This window comes from Tachyglossus aculeatus, chromosome 10, assembly GCF_015852505.1.
Source record: "Tachyglossus aculeatus isolate mTacAcu1 chromosome 10, mTacAcu1.pri, whole genome shotgun sequence".
Lineage (NCBI taxonomy): Eukaryota > Metazoa > Chordata > Mammalia > Monotremata > Tachyglossidae > Tachyglossus > Tachyglossus aculeatus.
In genome coordinates, this window is record NC_052075.1 from 1122730 (window position 1) to 1145297 (window position 22568).

The following is a 22568-nucleotide window of genomic DNA, read 5'->3' on the forward strand; positions in this document are numbered from 1 at the left end:
CAGTTCCCTCATCTGTAAAACGGGGATGAAGACTGTGAGCCCCACGTGGGACAACCTGATGATCCTGTACCTATGCCAATACTTAGAATAGTGCATGGCACATAGTAAGTGCTTAATAAATATATGTATTTATATATCTACATCTATATATATATATATATATATATATATATATATCTACATCTATATATATATATACATATATATACACAGTGATTGCATATAGCAAGCACTTAACAGATACCAAAATATCCCCATTTTACAGATGAGGGAACTGAGGCCCAGAGAAGTGAAGTGACTGGCCCAAGGTCACACAGCAGACAAGTGGTGGAGCCATCTGATCCAACAGCACAGATAGCAGCCATCAGGCCACGTTGTACAGGCCCCAGCACGGAGCACCGCTGCTTTATGCCCAGTGGGCACTCAATAAATCCTCTTTGCTCCTACCACCCCTACTCCCGTCGGGCTTTTCCCGAGCATCGGGCACCTGGCGTGGCGCCCCGCGGACCCCCGCTGCCAAGCCCCCATGGATTCCAAAATAATAGTAATTATTATTATTATTATTATTAACTTCTCTGGTCCTCAGTTCCCTCATCTGTAAAATGGGGATGAAGACTGTGAGCCCCACGTGGGACACCCTGATCACCTTGTAGCTCCCCCAGCTCTTAGAACAGTGCTTGGCACATATAGTAAGAGCTTCACAAATACCATCATCATCATCATCATCAATACCACTGATAGGCTGCTCTCTTAAGCAGCTGGTACAGTGTCCTGCACATAATAGGCGCCCATGGGTTCTAATCCCGGCCCTGACACTTGTCTGTTGTATGACCTTGAGCAAGTCACTTCACTTCTCTGGGCCTCCGTCACCTCACCTGGAAAATGGAGATTGAAACTGTGCGACCCATGTGGGACAGGGACTGTGGACAATCTGATTTCCTTGTCTCCACCCCAGTGCTTAGTACAGCGCCTGGCACATAGTAAGCGCTTAACAAATATCATAATAATTATTATTATTAGCAGAATAGCATAGCGGAAAGAGCCTGGGCTTGCAAGTCAGAGGTTATGGGTTCAAATCCCAGCTCTGCCAACTGTCAGCTGTGTGACTTTGGGCAAGTCACTTCACTTCTCTGGGCCTCAGTAACCTCATCTGTAAAACGGGGATTGAAACTGTGAGCCCCCCGTGGGACGACCTGATCACCTTGTAACCTCCCCAATGCTTAGAACAGTGCTTTGCACATAGTAAGCGCTTAACAAATACCATCATTATTATTATTATTCTGCCCACTGTTGGGTAGGGACTGTCTCTATATGTTCCCAACTTGTACTTCCCAAGCGCTTAGTACAGTGCTCTGCACACAGTAAGCGCTCAATAAATACGATTGATTGATTGGGCCTCAGTGACCTCATCTGTAAAATGGGGACGAAGACTGTGAGCCCCATGTAGGACAACCTGATTATCTTGTATAATTCATTCGTTCAATCGTATTTATTGAGCGCTTCCTGTGTGCAGAGCACTGTACTAGGCGCTTGGGAAGTCCAAGTTGGCAACATCTAGAGACGGTCCCTACCCAACAGTGGGCTCACAGTCTAGAAGGGGGAGACAGAAAACAAAACAAAACATATTAACATAATAAAATAAATAGAATATGTACAAGTAAAATAAATAGAGTAATAAATACATGCAAAAGATCACTATGGCTTAATTATGAAGTAGGATTTGTGCCCTGCCTAGCACAAAATGAGAGTCAAAGGTCATAGTGGAGAAGCAGTGAGGCCTAGTGGAAATATAATAATATATAATAATAATGGCATTTATTAAGTGCTTACTATGTTCCAAGAACTGTTCTAAGCGCCGAATCTAAGCGCTTGTATCTACCCCTGCGCTTAGAACAGTGCTTGGCGCATAGTAAGCACTTAACAAATATCATCATCATCAATTGTATTTATTGAGCGCTTACTATGTGCAGAGCACTGTACTAAGCGCTTGGGAAGTACAAATTGGCAACATATAGACATATTGGCAAATATCGACATTATTATTCTATTGACCTCATCTGTCAAATGGGGATGGAGGCTGTGAGCCCCACGTGGGGCAACCTGATGGCCTTGTGTCTCCCCCAGCGCTTAGAACAGTGCTTGGCACATAGTAAGCGATCAATAAATACGATTGAATGAATGAACGAGGCCCGTTGCCGGGCTGCGAGGGCCTGACCGGAAGCGGCGAGGCGGCGCCGGAACTACAACTCCCAGCAGCCCCGGCCGGAAGTGCTGTCCCCCCCCCGAACTACAACTCCCAGCAGCCCCCGGCTGGAAAGGACGTTCCCCCAGAAACCACAACTTCCAACAGCCCCGGCCGGAAGTGCACCTATGGAATCAATCAATCGCATTTATTGAGGGCTTGCTGGGTGCACAGCACTGGACTAAGCACTTGGGAAGTCCAAGTTGGTAACATATAGAGACGGTCCCTACCCAGCAGTGGGCTTGCGGTCTAGAAGGGGGAGACAGAGAACAAAACCAAACACACTAACAAAATAAAATAAATAGAATAAATATGTACAAGTAAAATAAGTGAGTAGAGTAATAAATATGTACAAACATATATACAGGTGCTGCGGGGAAGGGAAGGAGGTAAGATGGGGGGATGGAGAGGGGGACGAGGGGGAGAGGAAGGAAGCTCAGTTTGGGAAGGCCTCCTAACTATGGAACGAAGGCTCCCAGCAGCCCCCGGCCGCAGGTGCTCGCTCCTCCCTGGAACTACAACTCCCAGCAACCCCGGCCTGAAAGCGCGGCCTCCAGGAACTACAACTCCCAGCAGCCCCCGCCCGGGAGAGCTCTACCCCTCCCTAACTACAACTCCCAGCAGCCCCCGCCCGGGAGTGCTCTACCCCCTCCCGGAACTACAATTCCCAGCAACCCCGGCCCGAAAGCCCGGCCTCCCGGAACTACAACTCCCAGCAGCCCCGGCCGGAAGCGCGCCCCCTCCGAACTACGACTCCCAGCAGCCCCCCGGCCGGAAGTGGACCCCCCCACCCGGAACTACAACTCCCAGCAGCCCCGGACGGAAAGCGCGGCCTCCCGGAACTACAACTCCCAGCAGCCCCGGGAGGAAGTGCGTGCGGGAGACCGCGCCCCCTCGCCCCCGCCCAGGCTGGGCCCGGCTGTGTGTGTGTGTGTGTGTGTGTGTGTGTGTGTGTGTGTGTGTGTGTGCGCGCGCGGGGGGGGGGGGAGAGGATGGGTGACCGGGTGACCCCTCCGCCCCCCGGCCCTGCTCACCCGCGCGGGGCCAGGCCCACCGCGTCTCCCTCGACGTCCACATCCGCTTCTTCGGCCGCCATCGCGGCCCCGCCACGTTCCCTCCACGCCCCCCAGCGCCGCCGCCTTTGTCCCTCGCGCTCCCGCAGATCTCGCGAGACCCGGCGGGACTGCGAAAACGGAGGCGGCGCGCCCCACCCCACCTCCCCGGCGGCAGGGGGGAGGGGGAAGAGGAGGGGACGGGGCGAGGGTGCGTGCGCAGCCTGGGGGGGGGGGGCGGAGTGAGGAGGTGCGCGCGCAGCCGGAGGGGCGGGGGAGTGAGGAGGTGCGCGCGCAGCCGGGGGGGGGGCCCGGAGTGGGGAAGTGCGCGCGCAGCCGGGAGGGGGCGGAACGATAAGGTGCGCGCGCAGCCTGGGGGGGCGGGGCGATAAAATGCGCGCGCAGCCGGGGGGGGGCGGGACGATAGGTTGCGCGCGCAGCCGGGGGAAGGCGGGGAGAGGAGGTGCGCGCGCAGCCGGGAGAGGGCGGGGCGATGGGGTGAGCGCGCAGCCGGGGGAAGGCGGGCAGAGGGATTACGGCTGGGAGTCCCACGGGGGACAAACTAATTACTTTATATCTACCCCAGTGCTTGTAAAATAGGGATTAAGACTGTGAGCCCCGCGTGGGACAACCTGATCACCTTGTATCCTCCCCAGCGCTTAGAACAGTGCTTGGCACATAGTAAGCGCTTAATAAATGCCATTATCATCATCATCATCAGTAAGCGCTTAAAAAAATACCATCATCATCATCATCCCGACCGGATTACTGCATCAGCCTCCTCTCTGATCTCCCATCCTCGTGTCTCTCCCCACTTCAATCCATACTTCATTACCGCTGCCCGGATTGTCTTTGTCCAGAAACGCTCTGGGCCTGTCACTCCCCTCCTCAAAAACCTCCAATGGCTGCCAATCAATCTGCGCATCAGGCAGAAACTCCTCACCGTGGGCTTCCAGGCTGTCCATCCATCCATCCATCCCCTGGCCCCCTCCTCCCTCCCCTCCCTTCTGTCCTTCTCCATCGCAGCCCGCACCCTCCGCTCCTCTGCCGCCAATCTCCTCACCGTTAGGCCTCGTTCTCGCCTGTCCCGCCATCGACCCCCGGCCCAAGTCCTCCCCTGGGCCTGGAATCATCATCATCATCATCAATCGTATTTATTGAGCACTAACTATGTGCAGAGCACTGTACTAAGCGCTTGGGAAGGACAAATTGGCAACATATAGAGACAGTCCCTACCCAAAAGTGGGCTCACAGCCCCCAATCCCTCTGCCCATCCGCCAAGCTCGCTCTCTTCCTCCCTTCAAATCCCTCCTGAGAGCTCACCTCCTCCAGGAGGCCTTCCCACACTGAGCCCCCTCCTTCCTCTCCCCCTCCCCATCCCCCCCGCCCTACCTCCTTCCCCTCCCCACAGCACCTGTATCTATGTTTGGACAGATTTAGTACTCTATTTATTTTACTTGTACATATTTACTATTCCATTTTTTTTTATTTTGTTAATGATGTGCGTCTAGCTTTACTTCTGGTTATGCTGATGACTTGACACCTGTTCCCATGTTTTGTTTTGTCGTCTGTCTCCCCCTTCTAGACTGTGAGCCCGTCGTTGGGTAGGGACCAGTCTCTATATGTTGCCGACTTGTACTTCCCAAGCGCGTAGTCCAGTGCTCTGCACACAGTAAGCGCTCAATAATAATAATAATAATGACATTTGTTAAGCGCTTACTATGTGCAGAGCACTGTTCTAAGCGCTGGGGGGGTTACAAGGTGATCAAGTTGTCCCAATAAATATGATTGAATGAATGAATGAATGATTAGGAGAAGCGGCGTGGCTCAGTGGAAAGAGCCCGGGCTTTGGAGTCAGAGGTCATGGGTTCAAATCCCAGCTCCGCCACTTGTCAGCTGTGTGACTTTGGGCAAGTCACCTCTCTGTGCCTCAGTTCCCTCATCTGTAAAATGGGGATGAAGACTGTCAGCCCCGCGTGGGACAACCTGATGACCTTGTATCTCCCCCCCCCACCCCAGTGCTTAGAACAGTGCTTGGCACTTAATAATACTAATAATGACTTTGGGCAAGTCACCTCTCTGGGCCTCAGTGACCTCATCTGTAAAATGGGGATGAAGACTGTGAGCCCCCCGTGGGACAACCTGATCGCCTTGTAACCTCCCCAGCGCTTAGAACAGTGCTTTGCACATAGTAAGCGCTTAATACATGCTATCATTACTATTATTATGATTATTAGAAGGTAATCAGGTTGGACACAGTCCCCCCTGGGGCTGACAGTCTAGGTAGGAGGGCACAGGGTTCAATCAGGAGGCTGATGGAGGTAGGGGGCTGGAGGGGGGCCCGGGCAGGGGCCTGCCCTCTTTCTCTTTCCCTTTTCTGTTTTCACTGCCAGGCTCTTTCGTCTTTCCGTTTCTCTCTCAGCCTTCTCTGTCTTTCAGTTTCCGTCCTTCCGTTTCTCTTTCGGTTTGTCTCTTCCTTTCGCTGTCTCCGCCGCCGTCTCCTCCTTCTGCCTTGGCCTCTTTGCCCGGGCCCGTCACGCACCCCGGCCTGGCCCCCGGTGAGCTGGCGGGGACCCTCCCGCACCCGACTCTCCCCCTTCTCCAGGAGAAGCAGCACGGTCCTAGTGGCCAAAGCCCGGGCTTGGGAGTCACGGGTCGTGGGTTCCAATCCTGACCCTGCCGCTTGTCTGTCGTGTGACCCTGGGTAAGTCCCTTCACTTCTCTGGGCCTCAGTGACCTCAGCTGTATGGAGATGGAGACAGGGAGTGGGACAGGGATTGTGCCCAACCTGATCACTCAATCAATCAATCAATCGTATTTATTGAGCGCTTACTGTGTGCACAGCACTGTACTAAGCGCTTGGGAAGTCCAAGTTGGCAACATATAGAGACAGTCCCTACCCAACAGTGGGCTCACAGTCTAGAAGGGGGAGACAGAGAACAAAACCAAACATACTAACAAAATAAAATAAATAGAATAGATATGTACAAGTAAAATAAATAAATAGAGTAATAAATATGTACAAACATATATACATATATACAGGTGCTGTGGGGAAGGGAAGGAGGTAAGATGGGAGGGATGGAGAGGGGGAGGAGGGGGAGAGGAAGGTATCTCCCCCAGGGCTTAGAACAGTGCTTGGCAAACAGTAAGTGCTTAACAAATACCATCATTATTATGATTATTCCCTGGACCTCAGTTCCCTCATCTGTAAAATGGGGATAAAGACTGTGAGCCCCACTTGGGACAAGGACTGTGTCCAACCTGATTACCTTGGATCCACCCCAGGGCTGACTTAGAATAGTGCCTGCCACATAATAAGCGCTTGTAGTATTATTATTATCATCCCCTACTCTCCCCCAGTGACCCAGCGGGACAGAGACACGAGAAGCAGCGTAGCTTAGCGGCAAGAGCCCGGGTCTTGGGTTCCAATCCCGGCTCTGCCACTTGTCTGCTGTGTGACTTTAGGCAAGTCACCTCACTTCTCTGGACCTCAGTGACCTCATCTGTAAAATGGGGGTGAAGACCGTGAGCCCCACGGGGGGACAACCTGATGACCTTGTACCCATCCCAGCGCTTAGAACAGTGCTTGGCACATAGTTAGCGCTTAACAAATGCCGTCATTATCATTATTATTAGCTCCACTGTACTGTCCTCTCCCAAGTGCTTAGAACAGTGCTCTCCATGCAGAAAGCGCTCAGTAAATGCCTCCGATGGACGGATTGATCCGAACTGGAGCTGGGCTACAGGAAAGACCTACTGAGGCAAGGAACAGACTGTCATTTGGAGGGGTGGTCACCAACCTGCCGTGTGTGTATGTCCGTGAAAAAGGAAGGCCTCTGTCTGTCTCTGTGTGTCTCTGCGGGTCTCTCCAGTGGCCGTCTGCCTTCTTCTCTGCAGGGGTACAGAGACCGCTCAGTCTGGTCACTGATCAGGAATGAAGCATTTTGGGTGTCTCCCTCTCTCTCTCTGTGTCTCCCTCACTGTCTCTCTGTGTCTCTGACCATCTCTGTCTGGGTCTGCTGCAGGGCCGGGGCCGCAGGGCCCCGTGCTGGAAGACCATCTTCCGTCTCTGTCCGTCTCTGTCTCTGTCAGTCTATGTCAATCTCTGACTGTCTCTGTCAATCTCTGACTGTCTCTGTCAGTCTCTGTCAACCTCTGACTGTCTCTATCAGTTTGTCCGTTTCTGTCAATCGCTGATGGTCGCCGTCAGTTTTTGTCAGTCTCACTTGTCTCTGTCAGTCCGTTTCTGTCCATCTCTGACTGTCTCTGTCAGTTTCTGTCAGCCCCTGACTCTGTCAATCTCTGTCTCTGTCAGTCTCACTGTCTCTGTCAGTTTCTGTCAGTCTCTGTCTCTGTCAATCTCTGTCTCAGTTTCTGTCAGTCTCTGGCGGTCTCTGTCCGTTTCTGTCAGTCTCTGTCTCTGTCAGTCAATCTCTGGTGGTCTCTGTCAGTTTCGGTCAGTCTCACTGTCTCTGTCAGTCTCTGTCTCTGTCCATCTCTGACTGTCTCTGTCAGTCTCTGTCTGTCAGTTTCTGTCTGTCTCTGCCTGTGTCCTCTGTGCAGGGGGCTTATTCTGTCTCTGTCTCTGTCAGTTTCTGTCTGTCTCTGGGTCTCTCAGCCTCCCTCAGTCTGACTGTCTGTCAGTTTCTGTCTCTGACCATCTCTGTCAGTTTCTGTTTATCTCCGTCAGTCTCTCTCTCTCCCTGTCAATCTCTGACTCTGTCCGCCTCTCTCAGCCTGACTGCCTCTGTGTCTCTCAGTCTCCGTCAGTCTGACTGTCTCTGTCAGTTTCTGTCTGTCTCTGGGTCTGTCAGTTTCTGTCTCTGTCTGATCGTCTCAGTTTCTGTTTATCTCTGTCAGTTTCTGTCAGTCTCTCTCCCTGTCAATTCCTGACTCTGTCCGTCTCTCAATCTCCATCAGTTTCTGTCCGTCTCTCTCCCTGTCGACTTCTGACTCTGTCCTTCTCTGTCAGTCTCTGGGTCTCTCAGTCTCTGTCAGTCTGACCGTCTCTGTCAGTTTCTGTCCGTCTCTCTCCCTGTCAACTTCTGACTCTGTCCGTCTCTGTCAGTCTCTGGGTCTCTCAGTCTCTGTCAGTCTGACCGTCTCTGTCAGTTTCTGTTAGCCTGTCTCCCTGTCAATCTCTGACTCTGTCCGTCTCTGTCAGCCTGACTGTCTCTGTCCATCTCTGGGTCTCTCAGTCTCCATCAGTCTGACCGTCTCTGTCAGCTTCTGTCATTCTGTCTCCCTGTCAATCTCTAACTCTGTCCGTCTCTGTCAGCCTGTCTCTGTCCATCTCTGGGTCTCTCAGTCTGTCACTCTGACTGTATCTGTCAGTTTCTGTCAGTCTGCCTCCCTGCCAATCTCTGACTCTGTCCGTCTCTGTCAGCCTGACTGTCTCTGTCCATCTCTGGGTCTCTCAGTCTCCATCAGTCTGACCATCTCTGTCAGTTTCTGTCAGTCAGTCTGTCTCCCTCTCAATCTCTGACTCCGTCCGCCTCTCTCAGCCTGTCTCTGTCAGTCTCTGGGTCTCTCAGTCTCCGTCAGTCTGACCGTCTCTGTCAGCTTCTGTCAGTCTGTCTCCCTGTCAATCTCTGACTCTGTCCACCTCTCTCAGCCTGACTGTCTCTGTCAGTCTCTGGGTCTCTCAGTCTCCGTCAGTCTGACCGTCTCTGTCAGCTTCTGTCAGTCTGTCTCCCTGTCAATCTCTGACTCTGTCCGTCTCTGTCAGCCCGACTGTCTCTGTCCATCTCTGGGTCACTCAGTCTTCGTCAGTCTGACCGTCTCTGTCAGCTTCTGTCAGTCTGTCTCCCTGCCAATCTCTGACTCTGTCCGTCTCTGTCAGCCTGACTGTCTCTGTCCATCTCTGGGTCTCTCAGTCTCCGTCAGTCTGACCGTCTCTGTCAGTTTATGTCAATCTGTCTCCCTGTCAATCTCTGACTTTGTCCGCCTCTCTCAGCCTGACTGTCTCTGTCAGTCTCTGGGTCTCTCAGTCTCCGTCAGTCTGACCGTCTCTGTCAGTTTCTGTCAGTCTGTCTCCCTGTCAATCTCTGACTCTGTCCGTCTCTGTCAGCCTGACTGTCTCCGTCCATCTCTGGGTCTCTCAGTCTCCATCAGTCTGACCGTCTCTGTCAGTCTGTCTCCCTGTCATCTCTGACTCTGTCCATCTCTGTCAGCCTGTCTCTGTCCATCTCTGGGTCTCTCAGTCTCCGTCAGTCTGACCGTCTCTGTCAGCTTCTGTCAGTCTGTCTCCCTGTCAACCTCTGACTCTGTCCGTCTCTGTCAGCCTGACTGTCTCAGTCAGTCTCTGGGTCTCTCAGTCTCCATCAGTCTGACTGTCTCTGTCAGTTTCTGTCAGTCAGTCTGTCTCCCTGTCAATCTCTGACTGTCCGTCTCTGTCAGCCTCTGTGTGTGTGTGTGTGTGTGTCGGTCTCTCTCTGTCTCTGTCAGTCTCTGTCAGAGAGAGACAGAGTGTGTGTGTATGTGTGTGTGTCTGACAAATTTGTTGCCGAATTGTCCTGTCCCAAGCGCTTAGTGCAGTGCTCTGCACACAGTAAACGCTCCATAAATACGATGGAATGAATGAATGCATGCATGAATGAATGACTGTCTGTGTGTCCGTCCGTGGCCCTCCTTTGGGCGAAGCCAACGGCCCTCCCGGGTGTGATGTCACCGCCCCAAGCGTGGGACGGCCCTGGATGGCCAGAGGGCAGGAGGAGGAAGATGGATAACAACCATCATCATAATCAACATAATGATGGTATTTCATTCCTGGCTCCGCCACTTGTCAGCTGGGTGACGTTGGGCAGGTCACTTCACTGTTCTGGGCCTCAGTTCCCTCTTCTGTTAAATGGGGATGAAGACTGTGAGCCCCCCGTGGGACAACCTGATCACCTTGTGACCTCCCCAGCTCTTAGAACAGTGCCTGGTACATAGTAAGCGCTTAATAAATGCCATTATTATTATTATTTTATTATTAGTTCATTCAATCATATTTATTGAGCGCTTACTGTGTGCAGAGCACTGCACTAAGCGCTTAATATTAATTATGGTATTTGTTAAGCGCTTACTATGTGCCAAGCACTGCTGTAAGCGCTGGGGGAGATCCAAGGTGATCAGGTTGTCCCCCGTGGGGCTCACAATCTTCATCCCCATTTGATAGAGGATTTCACCGAAGCCCAGAGAATTCATTCATTCAATCGTATTTATTGAGCGCTTACTGTGTACTAAGCGCTTGGGAAGTACAAGTCGGCGACATCTAGAGACGGTCCCTACCCAACAATGGGCTCACAGTCTAGAAGATTCATTCAATCGTATTTATTGAGCGCTTACTGTGTGCAGAGCACTGTATTAAGCGCTTGGGAAGTAAAAATCGGCAACACCTAGGGACAACCCCTCTCCATCCCCCCCGCCTTACCTCCTTCCCTTCCCCACAGCACCTGTATATCTGTATATATGTTTGTACGGATTTATTACTCTATGTATTTATTTATTTTACTTGTACATTTCTATTTATCTTATTTTGTTAATATGTTTGGTTTGGTTCTCTGTCTCCCCATTCTAGACTGTGAGCCCACTGTGGGGTAGGGACCGTCTCTATATGTTGCCAACTTGGACTTCCCAAGCGCTTAGTACAGTGCTCTGCACTCAGTAAGCGCTCAATAAGTATGATTGATTGATTGATTGATGGATGTGCCAAGCACTGTTCTAAGCGCCGGGGGAGATACAAGGTGATCAGGTTGTCCCCCCGTGGAACTCACGGTCTTCATCCCCGTTTTCCAGAGGGGGCACAGAGAAGTGAAGTGACTTTCCCAAGGTCACACAGCAGACAAGTGGCAGAGTCGGGATGGCAGAGTGCTGTACTGAACGCTTGGGAGAAGACAACAGAGTTAGCAAACGCGATTCCTGTCCTCGGGGAGTTTCCAGTCTACGCCGTATTGAACGCCTGGGAGAGAACAGAGTTAGCAGCCACAATCTTCTAAACTGTGAGCCCGTTGTTGGGTAGGGGCCGTCTCTATATGTTGCCAACTTGGACTTCCCAAGCGCTTAGTACAGTGCTCTGCACACAGTAAGCGCTCAGTAAATACGAATGAGTGAATGAATGAATGGACAAAGAGCAGACGTGATTCCTGTTCTTAAGGAGCTTCCAAGTCTACTCCGGGCAGAGCGCTGTACTGAGCGCTTGGGAGAGGACAAAGTTGGCGGACGCGATTCTTGTCCTTAAGGCACTTCCAAGTCGAGCCCGGGCGGAGCTCTGTACTGAGCGTTTGGGAGAGGACAGAGAGTTAGCAGACGCGATTCCCGTCCTTAAGGAGCTTCCAAGTCTACCCCGGGCGGAGCTCTGTACTGAGCGTTTGGGAGCGGACAACGGAGTTAGTAGACACGATTCCCGTCCTTAAGGAGCTTCCAAGTCTACCCCGGGCGGAGCTCTGTACTGAGCGTTTGGGAGAGGACAACGGAGTTAGTAGACACGATTCCCGTCCTTAAGGAGCTTCCAAGTCTACCCCGGGCGGAGCTCTGTACTGAGCGTTTGGGAGAGGACAAAGAGTTAGCAGACGCGATTCCCGTCCCTAAGGAGCTTCCAAGTGTACCCCGGGCGGAGCTCTGTACTGAGCGTTTGGGAGCGGACAACGGAGTTAGTAGACACGATTCCCGTCCTTAAGGAGCTTCCAAGTCTACCCCGGGCGGAGCTCTGTACTGAACGTTTGGGAGAGGACAACGGAGTTAGTAGACACGATTCCCGTCCTCAAGGAGCTTCCAAGTCTACCCCGGGCGGAGCTCTGTACTGAGCGTTTGGGAGAGGACAACGGAGTTAGTAGACACGATTCCCGTCCTCGAGGAGCTTCCAAGTCTACCCCGGGCGGAGCTCTGTACTGAGCGTTTGGGAGAGGACAACGGAGTTAGTAGACACGATTCCCGTCCTCGAGGAGCTGCCGGTCTACTCTGGGCAGAGGGCTGTACTGAGCGCTTGGGAGAAGACGAGAGAGTTGGCGGCAGCCAGGACGGCTGCCCTTTAGGCGTTCCCCGTCTGGCCGGGGAGAGCCGGCCCCTGAAATCAATCCGGCGGGCGGACGGGCGGGTGGACAGTGGGTCAAAGGTTAGGCTGGCGGGGTTGGGTTGGCGTGAGTGATCCTCATTCATCCATTCAGTCGTATTTATTGAGCGCTTACTGTGTGCAGAGCACTGTACTAAGCGCTTGGGAAGTCCAAGTTGGCAACATCTAGAGACGGTCCCTACCCAAAAGCGGGTTCCCAGTCTAGAGAAGCAGCGTGGCTCAGTGGAAAGAGCCCGGGCTTTGGAGTCAGAGGACAGGCGTTCGAATCCAAGCTCTGCCACATGTCTGCTGTGTGACCTTGGGCAAGTCACTTCACTTCTCTGAGCCTCAGTGGCCTCATCTGGAAAATGGGGATTCAGACTGTGAGCCCCCCGTGGGACAACCTGATCCCTTTGTATCCCCCCCTCAGTGCTTGGAACAGTGCTTTGAACATAGTCAGCGCTTAAATGCCAACATTGTGAGAAGCAGCGTGGCTCAGTGGAAAGAACCCGGGCTCTGGAGTCGGAGGTCGCGGGTTCAAATCCCAGCTCTGCCAATTGTCAGGTGGGTGACTTGGGGCAAGTCACTTCACTTCTCTGGGCCTCAGTTCCCTCATCTGTAAAATGAGGATTAAGACTGTGAGCTCCCCGTGGGACGGCCTGATCACCTTGTAACCTCTCCAGCGCTTAGAGCAGTGCTTTGCACCTAGTAAGCGCTTAATAAATGCCATTATTATTAATTATCATTAGAAGATTATTATTCTAATAAGAATATATAATCATATTATAATAATTATATATAAAATTATTATATATAAAATAATTATAATTAGAAGAATGATTATTAGTCAGCCTTGCGGACCGGTCTGGCGTCCGGGTTGCCCCGGGGTGGACCGGGACCCAGAGGCGGGCCCGGGTTGGGGGGTCCGGGCCTGCTGATCCAGGGGGCCGCGCGGCCCCGGACCACCCGGTGGGCCGCGCCCCGTCGTCCCCCCTCCCCGAATCCCCGGCCCCCGCTGGGCTCGGGCCAGGCCCGGCGGACGGTGGACAGGAGGGGAGGGGATGGGATGGCTTATCCGAGCGCCGAGGAGAGAGAGAGCGCTCCCTCCCCGGAGGAGGAGGAGGAGGTGGTGGGGAGGGGGTCTTTAGGGGGGCCAGCGGGGCTCAGCCCGGGCTTGGGAGTCGGGGGCCCCGGGCTCTAATCCCGGCCCCACCACTTGTGTGCCGGGCCATTCATTCAATCGTATTTGCTGAGCGCTTACCGCGCGCGGAGCACTGTACCGAGCGCTTGGGAAGGACAAGTCGGCAATGTATCTTGAGCGGGTCACTTCTCTGGGCCTCAGTCCCCTCCTCTGTAAAATGGGGATGAAGACTGTGAGCCCCACGGGGGACAACCTGTTGACCCTGCCAGCACTCAGAATAGGGCTTGGCACATGGTAAGCGCTCAGCAAATGCCATTATCGTTATGACTGTTGTCTGCTGGGCGACTTTGGGCGGGCCCCTGGACTTCTCTGTGCCTCGGTTCCCTCATCTGGAAAATGGGGATGAAGCCTGGGAGCCCCATGGGGGCCAACCTGATCACCTTGTAGCTACCCCTTGTATCTAGAGAAGCAGCGTGGCTCGGTGGAAAGAGCATGGGCTTTGGAATCAGAGGCCATGGGTTCAAATCCCGGCTCCGCCACCTGTCAGCTGTGTGACTTTGGGCAAGTCACCCCACTTCTCTGCGCCTGTGGCCTCATCTGTAAAATGGGGATTAAAACTGCGAGCCCCCTGTGGGACAACCTGATCGCCTTGTAACCTCCCCAGCGCTTAGACCTTGTAACCTCCCCAGCGCTTAGACCTTGTAACCTCCCCAGTGCTTAGAACAGTGCTTTCCACATACTAAGTGCTTAACAAATACCATTATTATTCTTACCCCAGTGCTTACAGCAGTGCTTGACACCTAGCAAGTGCTTAATACCATCATCATCATTATTATTATTATTACCCTAGTGCTTAGAGCAGTGCTCGGCCCCTAGTAAGCGCTTAAATACCATCGTTATTATTATCATTATTAGTACCCCACCGGGAGGGAGAAAGACACACAGAGAGAGAGAGAGAGATGGGGGGGGGGGGCGGTTAAAGGTGGTGGCGACTCAGATAAAGGAGCAGGAGGGTGGGCAGAGGTGGGTCACCCTCTGCAGCCGCCCCCCTGCGTGCCCACGGGTGCCCGGAGGCCGTTCCCCCACAGCCCCGAAGGCTCCTGGGTGGGGGGACACAGAGGCCCAGAGGGAGGCCGTTTTGGGGGGTCCCTAGGACCCAGGGTTGGGCCCTGGGGGTCTCGCATCCGGCCCAAGTCCAGTGGGTGGGAGCGGGCGGGGGGCCCCCCGGCCTGGCTTCGTGCCAGGTGGGACTCTGGGGTCTTTCTGCTGCCCGACCTCCTCTGTGGGGGCCGCCCCCGGCCTCCCGCCCAAAGTAAGCTAGGCCTCACGCCGGCTCCCGGCACCGCCCCCGCGCCCGGCCGCTCCGGACGGGAGCCGACGCGACTGGAAACACGTCGGCGAGCCCCACGGAGGCCCTCCCCCGCCCCCACGAAACACACGTCGCGGCCAGGACCGACCCGAGACTCCCCCCGACCGGGCCCCCGAGACCGGAGCGAGGGGCACGCCCTCCCAACTGGTCTCCCCGTCGCACGCGGCGCGGTGGGCCGACGGACGGACGGACGGACGGACCCGGCCTCCTCTGATCCCAGGGAGGCCCCGGGGACCCCCCCACCACCAGCCGGGGGCTCCGGGCCCGGACCCCGCTGGAAAGTTCACGGGCAGGAGAAAGAAAAACAAGGAGGAGGAAATGGAGGGAAAAGGAATTTGGGGCCCGGAGAGGGTGAGCGGTTGACTTTATGGTGACGGCGGCCCGGCCCGATCGACGCGCGGAAACAAAGGCCACCTTCTTAGCCAGGAAGAGGAGGAGGAGATGAGGACACGCAAAGCCCCCCGCGGACCCCCTGCCCGCCAGCTGGCAACCGTCTCTCTCCGCCACTCGCTCGGGCCTTGGCTCCGGGAGAGTCGGCTCTTCCCGGGGCAGCGGGCCCCGGTCCCGCACCACCGGGAAAAACGCTCCCGCCCGGACTCCCTTCTGGATGCCCGCGCCCACCCCACTTCCAGCCCCCAATCCGGCCCGGGTAGACGTACATCCCGGCCGCCGGAGGAGAGGGAAGCGTTTGGAACGGAAAGCGGCGGCGGCGACGCGGGCCGAGAAAGCGGGCGGGGACGGGGGCCTTCTTGTGGGCTTTTCTTTCCGTACTTTATTGCATCTTCTTCCCTAGGAGAGCTCCTCGGGGGAGCTGGGGGTTCCTTTACGGCTCTTTTTCCAGAAACGGAACGTAAAAAAATTATATACTTTATTATAAACGGTAAACCCAGAGCGTTCCAGATCTCTTATTTACAAACAACGGAGGGCCGGACCCGAGCAACTGTAGAATAACTTACAAAGGCCTGGAGCTGTTTATTGGCGTCCCGTCTGCTTTCGTCAAATAATGATAATGATGATGGTGATAAAAAAAAAAACAAGGGAGCTGTACAGACGCAGTAAAGAGGGGGGAGGCCTTCGGCCCCCCCCCCCACACCCCTTCTCCTCCTCCTGCTCCTCCAGGGGCCCGCCCGCCTTCCGTTCCCCGGGTCCGGGCCGGTCGCAGGTCAGTCTCTACCGCGGTTCGTTTCACCCCCGGTGCCGAGCGTGCCACCCGTCGCCTCCCCGCGCGCTTCGGGGGAGGCCTCGGGGACGGCGCCGCCCGTCGTCCCCGTGTCGGGGGTCTTGGGCCGACCCCTCCGCTGTCCCCCCCCCCCGGACCCCGTCCCGGGGGTCGCGGGTCGCGGGACGGGTCCGGCCCGGCCGTGGGCCGCCCGGCCTCTTCAGAACGTCTGCAACTGCTGCGTGAGCATGAGCTGGCAGCCGCTGTTGACGTGGTTCATGACTTTCTGCTTAAGCTGGGCCACCTGTTCGCGCAGCACGTTGGCCGTGGAGGCCAGCTCCGAGTTCTGCGCCTTGAGGGTCTTGACCTTCTCCTCGAGCCGGGCGATGCGCTCCAGCTTCCTCTTGCGGCACTTGGAGGCGGCGATGCGGTTCCGCATGCGCTTCCTCTCGGCCTTGATGCGCTCCTGGGACTCCATGTCGATGGGGGAGAGCGGCGGGGTCTCCCCGGGCATCTCGGGCACCGTCTGCGGCTCCTCCTTCAGGGCCTGGAGCCGGGGCGGGTGGGCCGGGGGGCCGGGCAGCTGCGGGGCCAGCGGGGGCTGCGGGCCCGGGTAGCCCAGGCCCTCCACGCCGCCGTAGGCCGGGTTGAAGTTGCTCAGGTTGGCGTAGACGGGGGGCTCGCTGTGCAGGCCGGAGGGGAAGCCGCCCCCGGCCCCCGCCGGGCCCGGGCCGCCGCCGCCGCCTCCGCCGCCGCCGCCTCCACCGCCTCCCGCGGGTGCCGGGGGCGGCGGGGCCGGGGCGGGCCCGGGCCCGGTGTTCTGGCTGTGCAGCTCTGCCAGGGCCCGCACGAAGCCCTCGGCGAAGCCCTCCTGCTCGTCGGTGACGTTCTTGGGGCAGAGGAACTGGGTCGGGGTGGGCGTGGTGGTGACCAGCCCGTTGCTGGACTGGATGATGAGCCGCTCCAGCTCCGGGGAGGCCAGCTTCAGCAGCCCCACGTCCGGCGACGTCAGCAGGTCCGGCTCCTTGGCCCGCAGGTGCGGCTTCAGCTGCCCGCCGGGGCCCGCCAGGTTCAGCGTCAGGCTGTGCTTCAGGGCCTTGGCCGGGCCCCCCGCGCCCCCGGGGCCCGGCCCGAAACCGCCGCCGACGCCGCCCGCGGCGACGCCGCCGGCTCCGGGGGGACCGCCGGGCCCGTAGCCGCCGTCGGCCTGGCCGAAGCCGGCGCTCAGGGCATCCTCGTAGAAAGTAGGCTCCATCTTCGCACTCATAGGCCCTCCGCCCGCCGCCCGATTTCAGCCGGGGGGAGGTGGCGGGAAGCGGGGGCGTCTTTTAGGGTCCCCCCTCCTCGGCCCTTCCTCTCCCCTTCTGGGGGTTGCCCCCCAGGACACTCCGGGCCAAGTCTGGGTTTGAGTCTCCTGCACGCGGGGGGGGGGGGGAATCCCTTCAGTCCGGGGGCGTGGGCGGGGAGCGGGGCTCCCCCAGGTCACTCCGGTCCTTCCCGCCGAGGTCTGGGTTCGAGTCTCCGGTGTGGGGGGGAGGGAGAGATCCCCTCCCGGCCGGAGTCTGGGAGTGTGGGCGGGGCCCCCCGTCAAGGTCTGGGTTCGAATCTCCGGCGTGGTGGGGGGGAGGTCCCCCCTCGGCCGGAGTCTGGGGTCCCCCGCTCACTCTGGTCCCTCCGGCCGAGGCCTGGGTTCGTATCTCCGGCACGGAGGGCTCCCTTTAGGCCGGAGTCCAGGGGTGCGGGAAGAGCGGGGGGGGCTCCCTCCAGTCACTCTGGTCTTTCCGGTCCTTCGGGCCGAGATCTGGGTTCGAATCTCCGGCGTGGTGGTGGTGAGGGGGAGGGCCCCTCTCGGCCAGTCTGGGAGTGAGGGTGGGGGTCCCTCCGGTCCTTCCCGCCGAGGTCTGGGTTCGAATCTCCGGCTGGGGGGGGTGGGGCTCCCCCCAATCACTCCTCCGATCCGTCCGGTCCTTCGGGCCGAGGTCTGGGTTCGAATCTCCGGCACTGAGGAAGCCCTTTAGGTCGCAGTCCGGGGGTGCGGGAGGGCTCCCCCCGGTCACTCCTCCGGTCCGTCCGGTCCTTGGGGCCGAGGTCTGGGTTCGAATCTCCGGTGGGGGAGTGGGGGCCCTGAGCTAAGAGTCTGGGAGTGCGGGTGGGGGGGGGGGGGTCCCTCCGGTCACTCTGGTCCTTCGGGCCGAGGTCTGGGTTCGAATCTGCTGAGCTGGGGGGTGGGGTGGGGGTCCGTCCTGTCCTTCGGGCCGAGGTCTGGGTTCGAATCTGCTGCGCGGGAGTGGAGAGGGGGGAGGGGTCAGTCCGGTCCTTCGGGCCGAGGTCTGGGTTCGAATCTCCGGCGTGCTGGGGGTGGGAGGGCCCCTCTGGGCCAGAGTCCGGATGGGGATCCCTCCGGTCCCTCCGGTCCTTGGGGCCGAGGTCTGGGTTCGAATCTCCTGCGCGCGGGGCGGAGGGAGGGGGGGATCCCCCCGGTCCCTCCTCCGGTCCGCCCGGTCCTGGGGGCCGAGGTCTGGGTTCGAATCTCCGTCGCGGGGCCGGATCCGCGGGGTCCGGGTTGGTGAGGGGGGGGAGCCCCCCCCCAGGCTCAGCCGCCCGGGACCGGTCGCCGTCCCGGGGTGGGTGGGTCGGTCGGTCGGTCGGTGTGTCCGTCGGTCGGTCCGTCGGTGAGGAGACGAAGGGAGGGAGGGAGGGACGGACGGACGGACGGACGGACGGAGTGAGGCCCGGCGGGTCGGGCGCCTGCCCACTTATCTGGGCGGCGGAGCCCCCTAAAAATAGCGCATGAGGTCACCCCGCCGCGCTCCCATTGGCCGCCGACGCCCCGTCGCCCTGGAGACGCGCGCCCGGCCCCGCCCCGCCCCGGGACCCGCCCCTCCCCGGGACCCGCCGCGCGGAGCCTCACGGGATGAGGTAATGCCCACCCCAAGGGGGCCGGGGGGGGGGGAGGGAGGGAGAGGGAGGGGGCGCGCGCGCGCGCGCGGAGGGGACCGCCCCCCGGGCCCGGACGCCGCCGCCGCCGCCGCGGGGCATTCTGGGCTGACGTCGTAGGGTTGGGCCGCCGGGATCACGGCCGCGCGCGCGCGCATGCGCTCCTCGCCGCCCAAGGAGCGGGAGGAGGGCGGAGGAGGGAGGGAGGGAGGAGGGGGGACCCGCCGCCGCAGCAGCCCCGGGCCTGACTTACGTGCGGGCCGGGACGGGACGGGACGGGACGGGACGGGCGGTGGGGCGTGGGGCGGGTGGTGCCCTCTGGTGGCCGCGGGGGGCGCGGGGGAGCGGGGCCTGCGCTCTCGCGAGACCTCGGACCCTGCCCCTCCCCCCTCGCTTTCCCCCCTCCCCCTCCCCCCTCTCTCCCCTCCCCCCTCACACTTCTCCCCTCCCCCACACACCCTTTTCCCCTCCCCCCGTCTCTGTGTGTGTGTGTGTGTGTGTGTGTGTCTGTCTGTGTGTGTGGGGGGCCCCCGCTCATCCACCCATCCCTCCCCCTTCACACCTCTCTCCCCTCCCCCCTCACACTTTTCCCCTCCCCCACACACTTCTCCCCTCCCCCGTCTGTGTGTGTGTGTGTGTGTGTGTGTGTGTGTGTGTGTGTCTCTGTGTGTGGGGGGGGGGCCGCTCATCCATCCATCCGTCCATCCCTCCCCCCTCTCTCCCCTCCCCCGCACACCCTTCTCCCCTCCCCCCGTCTGTGTGTGTCTGTGTGTGTCGTCGTGTGTCCGTGTGTGTGTGTGTGTCGTCGTGTGTCCGTGTGTGTGTGTCTGGGGCCCGCTCATCCATCCGTCCGTCCATCCCATCCATCCGTCGGGCGCTACTTATTGAGCGCCGCCCGGGGTCACAGCGCGGCGCCAAGGCCTAGAGGCCTGAGGGTCCGTCAGTCCGTCCGGCCCCCGCACTCACCGGACCGGCCCGGCCCGGCCCGGCCCTCCGGCCTGCAGGGCAGTCAGCCGTGTCCGCCGGGCAGTCAGCCGTCCGCAGGGCAGCGTACTGAGCGCTCGGGCGGGCAGGACCGGCCCGCGGACTTGGTGGTCGCCCCGCCGCCGCCGGCCCATCCCGCCCCATCCCATCCCATCCCGCCCCATCCCATCCCATCCCATCCCATCCCGTCCCTGCCCTCCGGGGGCTTCCGCTCTGGCCCGGGACCCGCTCACTCCGGCCAAGGAACAACGGTGTAAAGACACACAGATACACGACGCAGACACTGACACACACACGCAGACAGACACACGCACACGCAGACAGACACACGCAGATACACAGACACACACGCAGACAGACACACACAGACAGACGGACAGACAGAACCAGAGGCCGTGAGCCCTCGGTCGTCCGGACACCACCTTCTCCGCCGGGGATGCGGGGGTGGGTCGGGGGAGCCGGACTCTGCCCCCCTGCCCCGGCACGGACCACCCGACACCCCTGACTGTCGCCCCCCTGCCCCGGCACGGACCACCCGAGGTCCCTGACTGTCCCCCAGTGCCCAGGCATGGATCACCCGAGACCCCTGACTGTCCCCCAGTGCCCCAAGCACGGACCACCCGAGCCCCCTGACTGTCCCCCAGTGCCCCGGCACGGACCACCCGAGCCCCCTGACTGTCCCCCAGTGTCCCAGGCACGGACCACCCGAGACCCCCGACTGTCCCCCAGTGCCCCAGGCACGGACCACCCGAGACCCCCGACTGTCCCCCAGTGCCCAGGCACGGACAAAGACCACCCGAGACCCCCGACTGTGCCCCCGTTCTCCCCGGGCCTCGTTCTCGCCCGCCCCACCGCCGACCACGTCCCGCCTCTGGCCCTCCCTCCCTCCCTCCCTCCTCAAATCCCCCAGATCACCACTCTCCCCCTGCTTCACACCCTGAATTAAGGCCCACCTCCTCCAAGAGGCCTTCCCCGATTAAGCCCCCCGTTCCTCTTCTTCCACTCCCTTCTGCATCACCCCAACTTGCTCCCTTTCTTGACACCGCCCCCCCCCTCCCAGTCCCACGCCGCTTATATCCCGCTCTGTCCTTTATTTCATTCATTCATTCAATCAATCGTATATATTGAGCACTTACTGTGTGCAGAGCACTGTACTAAGCGCTTGGGAAGGACAAGTGGGCAACATACAGAGACGGTCCCTACCCAGCAGCGGGCTCACAGTCTAGAAGGGGGAGATGGACACAAAACAAAACATGTAAACCAAATAAAATAAATAGAATAAATATGTACAAATAAGAGTAATAAATCCGTGCAAACATATATATACACACAGGTGCTGTGGGGAGGGGAAGGAGGTAAGGCGGGAGGAATGGAGAGGGGGAGGAGGGGGAGAGGAAGGAGGGGGCTCAGTCAGGGAAGGCCTCCTGGAGGAGGTGGGCCTTTTTGAAGCAGGGGGAGGGTGGTGGTCTGTGGGATTTGAGGAGAAGCAGCGTGGCTCAGTGGAAAGAGCCCGGAGTCAGAAGTCACGGGTTCAAATCCCGGCTCTGCCGACTGTCAGCTGTGTGACTTTGGGCGAGTCACTTCACTTCTCTGGGCCTCAGTTCCCTCATCTCTAAAATGGGGATGAAGACTGTGAGCCCCCCGTGGGATGACCCGATCACCTTGTATCCTCCCCAGGGCTTAGAACGGTGCTTTGCACATAGTAAGCGCTTAATAAATGTTATTATTATTATTATTTATGCCTGTCCCCCCACAAGACTGTCAGCTCCTTATGGGCAGGGATTGGGTCTGTTGTTATATTGTTATAGAGTCCTCTCCCAAGCGCTTAGTACGTTGCTCTGCACACAGTAAGCGTTCAGTAAATACGACGGGATGAAGGAATGACCGTCGGCCAGCCAGGGAGCCGGCCCGGCCCATCGGACAGGCGCGGCCGTCCCGTCTCGAGGGATCATCATCATCATCATCATCATCAATCGTATTTATTGAGCAATTACTATGTGCAGAGCACTGTACTAAGCGCTTGGGAAGTACAAATTGGCAACATATAGAGACAGTCCCTACCCAACAGTGGGCTCACAGTCTAAAAGGGGAAGACAGAGAACAAAACCAAACATACTAACAAAATAAAATAAATAGAATAGATATGTACAAGCAAAATAAATAAATAAATAAATAGAGTAATAAATATCATCAATCGTATTTATTGAGCGCTTACTGTGTGCAGAGCACTGTACTAAGCGCTTGGGAAGTACAAGTTGGCAACATCTAGAGACGGTCCCTACCCAACAGCGGGCTCACACCCGGGCCGGCTCGGGCACAGTCCCCCGGGGCCCCGGAGTAACGTCCCGGCCCCGATTTACGGCCGACGGATCCCCACCTGACCCCGCCGTGGGCCTACGATTTCCCCAGGTGCGGAATCTAGTCCCCTCTAATAATAATAATGATGATGATGATAATAATAATGGCATTGGTTAAGTGCTTACTATGTGCAAAGCACTGTTCTAAGCGCCGGGGAGGTTACAAGGCGATCAGGTAGGTTGTCCCACGGGGGGCTCACAGGCTTAATCCTCATTTTACAGATGAGGCCACTGAGGCACAGAGAATAATAATAATGGCATTTATTAATAATAATAATTATGGCATTTATTAA

The 22568-nt window shown here is 57.9% G+C and overlaps 2 protein-coding genes across 2 annotated transcripts in view; both read right to left on the reverse strand.

Annotated features, from left to right (window-relative positions):
• The window catches only part of MYSM1 (Myb like, SWIRM and MPN domains 1), a 29787-nt gene extending 26374 nt beyond the window's left edge, over positions 1-3413 (reverse strand). The window contains exon 1 of the mRNA XM_038753237.1: positions 3277-3413. Within this exon, the coding sequence (XP_038609165.1) occupies positions 3277-3338 (62 nt within the window). The 5' untranslated portion in view covers positions 3339-3413. The remainder of the gene's footprint in view (positions 1-3276) is intronic.
• A 12272-nt stretch (positions 3414-15685) lies between these two features.
• Positions 15686-17288, reverse strand: JUN (Jun proto-oncogene, AP-1 transcription factor subunit). Its single transcript, XM_038753153.1, has one exon. The coding sequence runs from the start codon at positions 17262-17264 to the stop codon at positions 16218-16220; it is 1047 nt and encodes a 348-aa protein (XP_038609081.1). The 5' UTR covers positions 17265-17288; the 3' UTR covers positions 15686-16217.
• Between the last annotated feature and the right edge of the window lie 5280 nt (positions 17289-22568).